The following is a 9,096-nucleotide window of genomic DNA, read 5'->3' as shown; positions in this document are numbered from 1 at the left end:
ACGCACACGATACACACAATCACTTACACATATAGGAATGAAGGAAACCTGATTTTAACACTTATAGTACGAAAACTATTCTAAATTAAATATTTAATAATTATTTACAAGAAGAAAAATATCCTTGCAACGAGCATTCAAGCAAGCATTTAAATGGTTTTGTATTTGGCGTTTTGACATAACGCAGTCCATACTAAAACAAACGTTGAAAAAATTTTGCAACGAAATATTATTAATTTTCCATTAAACAACCAGACTAGTCGAGATTTACAATAAATCGATTTGCAGTTTAATATATATTTCATTTCATAAATATTCCATTATAGCACAAATAGCGTTCTTGGCTCACCTCTTATTGTGTAGTACCCAGAATACATATTATTTCTTTTTAAGAATGGAGAAGCTATGTGAAAGCGAGCAAATAATTTTATTTAAAAATGTTCAACTAAAATCCAACTATTAATTTAGAACAAACGTATTATTAATAGTTATTTTGAAATAAAAATTCTTTACTTCAATTTTTGATTCGCCCGTACGATCTGATTTTAGGTGTTCCGTAACAACCTTAATATATAATAACAAGAAACATAAATTTTGTGTCATTGTTGTTGTTTTGGGCATTGCATTAGAGTCGGCTTACAATACAAACTAATTTTTAGAAAATAATTGTACTGCAAGTTATATTTATATCATATTTATAAATTACTTCATTTTTGTTTCTAAGTTTAAAATAAGGTGACTTTTTTTATTTTGTTTAAACCATCAATAAGGAAATTCTACATACAAAAGATAGAAAAATTGTTTAGTAATGAAATATTTTGGTTTGTTTGTTATGGATCTTCTATAAAATAATGATTGTTTGAGAACCAAAGAGAAAAATTGTATAGCTAATAGTTACTGACAAATTGAGATTCTGTAAATTAGATGATAAAATACTTCTTGTGCTATGGAAAAAAATCTTGAATTTATTTTTTTAAATAAATTCATTTTGTAATAACTCATTATGACATTTTAAAGATTGATCAAGAGTTTACTCCAGGTAATTACTACAATTATTAGATCATATTATAGGTTTGATTTTATATTCTATATGAAATTACATTAGAATATGTTACTTATGATTTTCTGTCAACATGATTTAGTAAAAAAATTAGTTGGTTATGTAATTAATGAATAGTTAAACAATAGTAACATCAAACTTTTGCTTATACAGCATTCAACCTTATTGTGGTTTTAGTAATATAAACTTTGAGAACGATTGCTTTAAAAAAAACAATACTTTTGAAACAATTTGCTTAAATTTTATGATGATATATAATTTAATTTAATTTTATATAGATTTTGATTGGTATTGCAGGATCTGTGACTCTGTTTTCTTAATCTCATTCATATCGACATCTTTTAATATTTATTAGGTAATACAAACTATTTTGATTTTATTATTCCAATATCTATGAATTAGCACTAACTTTTGTATTTATTAATAGTAAGATGTCACGTGACCATGACAAAAGAAGGAAACGGAGCAGTAGTAAATGTAATAAGTTACGTATGGATTCAAATATATCAAGTCTGTTGAAGCCTCAAGGAGAAGATACAATAAAACGTAAAGAAATAGATTCTGTTATGCGCAAAGCAAGAGAATTTCAAACTAATTATTGGAATAAAAAACTTTTGGAAGTGGAAGCCAGAGATCCAAACAGATGGCGTCATAGTGGTTACAAAGAAATGTACATAGGAGAGTGTTCAATTAGACATTCAAAAAATTATCTTCGTAGTCCAAGACATCAAATTTCTAGATCACGTAGTCCAAAACCTCGCTATCCAAAAAGTCCTAGAAGTCCAAAACTGCGCAATTCTCATTTATCACAATCTCGAAATTTACACAGTAAATGCCTAAAGCAACGAATCAGAAGTTCACAGAGTCCGCAAATTAATTGTCCAGTTATTAGAAGATCACAAACACCTAGATTGTGCAGTCCAAAAATTCAAAAATCTAGATCACATTCTCCGGATTTTTCTCCATTAAGAACTTTTAAAGAACAAAGCATGTTAACAAAAATTGTAGATAGTCCAAGTTCTGGAAGTACGTGCTCAGACCAATCTTGTTCTGTTTGTTCGTCTAAAGTCTGCAGATCAATGGTAGATACTTCCAATTCAAAATCAAAATCTCCTTCTCCAATTAAAGGTCATGTTGTTTTAAAAGAAGCTGTTTTTAGTAGATCTGTATCAAAAAAACACAATAGAATCAATTCATCTTCCACACCTCGAGTATATAGTTCACAAACAACTCTGCCTCTTCAATGTCGTTCCAAAGAACATGAAAAGATCTCTAAAGATTTGAAAACAAGAAAAAAGCAAAAACTTGGTAAATCACCTGATGATCCTCGAATATCACAAATGGTATAAATTTGCTATTTTACTTAACTTACTAATCAATTTACTTTATTTTGTTATTATTCATTGCCTTATTATTATTGTTGTTACTCATAGTCTTTTGTTGCATAATGTTGATTATCCTTTAGTAGTTTTAGTTTTACTCAATGAAGGGGTTATACATACAGATCATTGTTGAAAACTGTTGCTTAGACCTTTTTTATTGGTAAATGTACTTTGGAAGCAGCCACGTTAAAAAATGATTAGTGCTTAGTTAAAATATTTAGAAAAGCAAAATTATGTAATAAATATCTATTGTTTATTCTTAGATTACACATACTATTTTTGAAAATTATCGAAATCTTTTATTTTACTCTGTATTGTTTAGTAGTTTACAATAATTTCATAATTTTTAATTGTTTTTTCAAATATTCAAAACATTTCTTGTTTATATATTAGAAAATAATTTTAAACAGTATTTATACTGGCAAAAATAATTTTTAATACAACATTATTAGTTCATCAAAATCGTCATATGAAATAGTTCAATAATTTTATAAATAGATTTTTATGAAAGTTAAAGTAATTTAGTTGATAATATATAATTTCTTTTGTATTTTGATATATTATAATTATTTCCAGGAAAATATTAAACTTGCATAATAATAATGAACAATAATATTATTAAAATAGAATAATTATAAAAAAAGAATTTCTGTAAAATTTTATAAAAATCAAACAACAAACAGAACCAACAGCTATAACAGAAGATTAATGATATTTAATTATTTTGATATTCTATTTTTTGTACTTTCTTCTGATATTTTTATTTAAAAATAGAAAATTACAAAAAGTGTGCATCTATTGATTATGATTGATTTTTATGTTAGAGATTTAAAATTTTAAAATATAAATTGGAATTATTTCAATATTTGATTTTATTGAGTAATGGAGTCATGAAAATATTTTATTTAGAGTTCTCAAGAACTTTAATATCATGTAATTAATAATAATAAAAGACTTATTGAAATGAACGATACATTTCAGAAAGTAAGTAAAGAATTTATTAAATTGATGTTGTTATTGAATATTGTTATCTCATATAACTGAACTAAATATTCAGTGCATGTAGAGTATATTGAGACTACTATTACTACTAAAAACCAGACGTCTGAAACAGTACATAATGTTTGAGTAATATTCTGTGTGTCATTCTTATTTGCTGTCGAATATTAATGAAATTCATGTAATATAAAGTTACATTATTCATTTTACGAATGTAAACAAAAATAATAATTATTATTGATCGTCTTGAGAAAGAATACACTGAATGAAACAAATATTATTTTTACATTTAAGGGAAGAAGTAAATTAATAAAATAATTAATTTTCAAATTTCACCCTAATATTAACAAATCAATAAATCATTCTAATGCGTGTATCTTTTATATCAAAGATAGTGCTTTACAAATAGCATGAGAAAGTTGTCACTGAATGGAAAGTCCATTATCTACCTGTAACGAGCCCCATAGAGTAAAAACTTTGTCAGTGTTGATATCAAGTTCTATATAATGGCGTTGCCTATTAGAACAATATTTTTGCTTGATTCGTAGATTTTATTGAAGTATTGCAGAGATCTTTTGCAAAATAATTTTCACTGATTGGAACATCTCAAATCCACGCTTAGCGAGCATATATGAGGTGTGTTCAAAAAGTAAGGTGACTTTTCAAATTTCACGGGCAACGTACTTTCGATTAACGATTTTTTTGTTTTGTTATGTTGGTACACTCTTCTCGAACATCTGTACCAAGTTTCAAGTGTATAGCATTTTTTGTTCGGTTGTGAGAGGCGTAAAGGTTATAAGTGTTTTGCGTGCTCGGCGATTTCTTGTTATCGAAAAATATGGATCAAAGGATTTGCATCAAATTTTGTGTAAAAAATAAAATAAAGTGCTCCGAAACACTTGAAATGTTGACGGTGGCATACGGTGAAACTGTTCTGAGTAAAAAAAATGTTTACAAGTGGTACAAACTCTTCCAAGATGGCCGGGAAGATGCCAATGACGAGCCTCGCTCTGGACGCCCAAGCACGTCAACAACTGATGAAAACGTTCAAGCAGTGAAGAAAATTGTTCTGGAAAATCGTCGAATCACTATCAGAGAAGTTGCTGAGGATGTTGGTATATCGCTTGGCTCGTGCCATGAAATTTTTTCTAACGTTTTGGGCATGATACGTGTGTCAGCGAAGTTTGTTCCGAAATTGCTAAATTTTGACCAAAAGAACCGTCACATGAGCATCGCTCAAGAACTGTTGAATGACGTCAACGACGACCCAGATTTACTCAAAAGGGTCATAACTGGTGACGAATCATGGGTATATGGTTATGATATCGAAACCAAAGTCCAATCGTCCCAATGGAAGAGCCCAGATGAGCCAAGACCGAAAAAAGCACGCCAAGTTCGATCAAATGTCAAAGTTTTGCTCACTGTCTTCTTCGATTACCATGCCGTGGTGCATCAGGAGTTCTTTCCATATGGACGTACGGTCAATAAACAGTATTATCTTGAAGTTATCCGCCGTTTGCGAGAAGCAATACGAAGAAAACGCCCAGAATTGTGGAAAAACAATTCATGGCTTTTGCATCACGATAATGCCCCTGCTCACTCATCTTTGCTTGTGAGAGATTTTTTGGCCAAAAACAACACCACAATCATGTCTCAGCCACCATATTCACCGGATTTGGCCCCATGTGACTTTTTCTTGTTCCGAAAACTAAAGAGACCTATGAAAGGACGGAGATTTGCAACGATTGAAGAGATAAAGGCTGCATCGCTGGAAGAGCTCAAGGCTATACCGAAAAGTGCTTATGAGAAGTGCTTGGAGGATTGGAAAAACCGTTGGCATAAGTGTATTGTATCTGAGGGGGATAACTTTGAAGGGGACAACATAAATATTGATAAATAAATAAATATTTTTTCTTAAAAATACAAAGTCACCTTACTTTTTTAACACACCTCGTATAATATTCACAAACTTCCTCCACAATATCTTTTAAACCTTTCTTCTCATCTAGATGGAGTTTATTGTAAATAACAGTAGCATTAGCTAATGAAGCTTGAATAAGTCTCATGAAGAGACACCACGTCCATTTTTTGCTTCGGATTGTAGGCATAAGTGCATTTCAATGCTGGTCGTGTAAGACTACTCCACCCATGTGCCTATTATACATTGAGAAAGCTTGAGAAAGAGAATATTTTGTTTAGTTTTATTATGCCATCTTTTCATTTCAACTTTCGGTTCATCTCCGTATTTACTTGAGAGAACTGATACGGGTTTTGAGTCCATCACCGTTATGTAATTCAGTTTTGAATTGGCTTCATGAACTGAGATAGTGGTTCCTCTATCAGCTTTCTTTGATATATCGACTTTTGCTTTGACGCGATTTTGACGAACAGTTCCTATAGCCGATAATCTAATATTTCTTAAGTGAATCATGAGATCTGGAGATGTAAAGAAGTTATCAAAAAACAAATGATATTTTGCCAGATTTTCATTTTTAACAGTCTCCAGGAACCTTTGAAGTAATTTGATAACCACTCTCGATCCCAAACAAACAGAAGCTAAAGGATTTTCAGATTCAGTACCAAGCTTGCCCGTATATATATCTAAATCATATATATATCCATCTGAAGAACATAGTGCCCATAGCTTTATCCCAAATCTTATAGGTTTGTTCTTAATGCATTGCTTAATGCTGAATCTTCCAAAATATTTGACCATAACTTCGTCAATTGACAAATTATAATAAAAAAATCCGTATCTCATACAATATTCCCTAAATAATTCAAATAAATATCTGACTTTCCAGACTTTATCTTTTTCATCTTTGCCTTGATGTTTATAAAACATGATGTTTTTTTTTATTTTTACAAATTTTTCCCTTGGCATAAGTTCTTTTATTATTGGACACTGCAAAAATCGTTTGTTGGACCAAGAGTCAGACTGCTTTTTCCTAGAATTGACTATAGTAATCATAATGATCACGATGAATCGGTCTAAATCATCATTGGTCAATTCAAAGTGGTTTTCGGAAGTAGCTTCTATAATAAAGTTTTTCATTGATTGAGAAAATAAGAGTTCAAACAATTCCAAAGAACTTTTTGAGTAAAATGATGAAATAGATGAAAGATCATAGTCATCATCTGGAAGATCGTCATAATTCAAAGCATTATCACGCCAATCATACTTATGATTCGGTTCTAGTAACTTCTGATCACTAGTATAAGAACTCTTTATATGTTCATACGATCCTGTAGGAAGCGGCTAAAGTGAAGTACGAGGTGTGTTCGAAAAGTAAGGTGACTTTGTATTTTTAAGAAAAAATATTTATTTATTTATCAATATTTATGTTGTCCCCTTCAAAGTAATCCCCCTCAGATACAATACACTTATGCCAACGGTTTTTCCAATCCTCCAAGCACTTCTCATAAGCACTTTTCGGTATAGCCTTGAGCTCTTCCAGCGATGCAGCCTTTATCTCTTCAATCGTTGCAAATCTCCGTCCTTTCATAGGTCTCTTTAGTTTTCGGAACAAGAAAAAGTCACATGGGGCCAAATCCGGTGAATATGGTGGCTGAGACATGATTGTGGTGTTGTTTTTGGCCAAAAAATCTCTCACAAGCAAAGATGAGTGAGCAGGGGCATTATCGTGATGCAAAAGCCATGAATTGTTTTTCCACAATTCTGGGCGTTTTCTTCGTATTGCTTCTCGCAAACGGCGCATAACTTCAAGATAATACTGTTTATTGACCGTACGTCCATATGGAAAGAACTCCTGATGCACCACGGCATGGTAATCGAAGAAAACAGTGAGCAAAACTTTGACATTTGATCGAACTTGGCGTGCTTTTTTCGGTCTTGGCTCATCTGGGCTCTTCCATTGGGACGATTGGACTTTGGTTTCGATATCATAACCATATACCCATGATTCTTCACCAGTTATGACCCTTTTGAGTAAATCTGGGTCGTCGTTGACGTCATTCAACAGTTCTTGAGCGATGCTCATGCGACGGTTCTTTTGGTCAAAATTTAGCAATTTCGGAACAAACTTCGGTGACACACGTCTCATGCCCAAAACGATAGAAAAAATTTCATGGCACGAGCCAAGCGATATACCAACATCCTCAGCAACTTCTCTGATAGTGATTCGACGATTTTCCAGAACAATTTTCTTCACTGCTTGAACGTTTTCATCAGTTGTTGACGTGCTTGGGCGTCCAGAGCGAGGCTCGTCATTGGCATCTTCCCGGCCATCTTGGAAGAGTTTGTACTACTTGTAAACATTTTTTTTACTCAGAACAGTTTCACCGTATGCCACCGTCAACATTTCAAGTGTTTCGGAGCACTTTATTTTATTTTTTACACAAAATTTGATGCAAATCCTTTGATCCATATTTTTCGATAACAAGAAATCGCCGAGCACGCAAAACACTTATAACCTTTACGCCTCTCACAACCAAACAAAAAATGCTATACACTTGAAACTTAGTACAGATGTTCGGGTAGAGTGTACCAACATAACAAAACAAAAAAATCGATAATCGAAATTACGTTGCCCGTGAAATTTGAAAAGTCACCTTACTTTTTGAACACACCTCGTACAAATCTGTAAACTAACACACTTACTCATTCACATTCGCAGGCCAACGACAGTCGGCACGACAAAGCATTAATTCGCGGCACAAAGAAATGATAACATGCGCCTGATGCACTAGACGCAGTAACAAGCGGATCAAACCAAAAATGATACAAGGCGAGCGTGAGGAGAGAGAGAGCATAAAAGAGAGAGAAAGCCAAGTAATGAGCCAGTACTTACAATGCTGATCGCTCGCTTAATCCTTCAGGATTCGGTAGTGCACTCGCTTCGCGGATCTATCTTGCGTATCCGCTTCTCACTAGTAGGCGATCGTCTTAATGTTCTTGCTCGGGTCCTACGATGTTGCTATTGATACTACTAGTCATGTGAAAGGGCTGCCTCACTTCTCTCCTCGCTGTAATTCTCCGTGTCGTACTCGTATCAGTCGTCCTTCTCACGAAGTGTGCACTGGTCGCCAGTTCGAATCTAATTATCCTCATCGCGCCTATTCTCACTTTCTCTCTTTTCGATAATAATCGCATCTCCGCGAGGTCCGCATCGCATACTTACTATCGACTATCGGAGGGTTGACGTGTCACTACTGGTTCGCTGATATCTGCGCTGTAAACATCTCATATAAATAAATACATAGTAATAATACAAATATATTTATTACTGGCTTTGTGGAGGGAGAGAGACATAACGAATTACAAGCCGTTCGTTATACATTTTAACAAAATAAAGCTTATAAAATTCTGAAGCGATTATTGTTCTTAAAACAATAGGTTAACCGGTGTTTTTATATAGTATATTTTTATACTTGTGCGAGAAGATGATTCTATTTTATTCACGAGAGTAAAATGATCTTCTCGCTCATTTATTAAACTATCTTTTTCTATGCAACGTGAGTAAAGTTCGATTTTGCCAGTATTTTGTTGACTGAGCGTGCGCAAAAATGCACTTTGTGCATGGAGTGTGAAAATAAGTTATTAACAAAAATGTTGTTGCTAAAAAGTGCTGAAAAAAATGTCGTTTCTCTGAATCACTTCTATAATTTTTTCTAATGAACATTAAGAGTCCAAAA

General features: G+C 32.7%; 1 protein-coding gene across 1 annotated transcript in view; it reads left to right on the top strand.

Annotated features, from left to right (window-relative positions):
• Positions 1-492: 492 nt before the first annotated feature.
• LOC131666647 (uncharacterized) overlaps positions 493-9,096 on the top strand; it is a 277,085-nt gene continuing 268,481 nt past the window's right edge. Inside the window, exons 1-3 of the mRNA XM_058939490.1 lie at positions 493-1,039; positions 1,358-1,415; positions 1,488-2,403. Of these exons, the coding sequence (XP_058795473.1) occupies positions 1,492-2,403 (912 nt within the window). The 5' untranslated portion in view covers positions 493-1,039; positions 1,358-1,415; positions 1,488-1,491. The remainder of the gene's footprint in view (positions 1,040-1,357; positions 1,416-1,487; positions 2,404-9,096) is intronic.

The sequence above is a fragment of the Phymastichus coffea genome, unplaced genomic scaffold (genome assembly GCF_024137745.1).
Source record: "Phymastichus coffea isolate CEN01 unplaced genomic scaffold, Cenicafe_Pcof_1.1 PCOF00004, whole genome shotgun sequence".
NCBI classification, from domain to species: domain Eukaryota; kingdom Metazoa; phylum Arthropoda; class Insecta; order Hymenoptera; family Eulophidae; genus Phymastichus; species Phymastichus coffea.
Note: the sequence above shows the minus strand (reverse complement) of the source record. Positions and strands in the feature narration are given on the sequence as shown.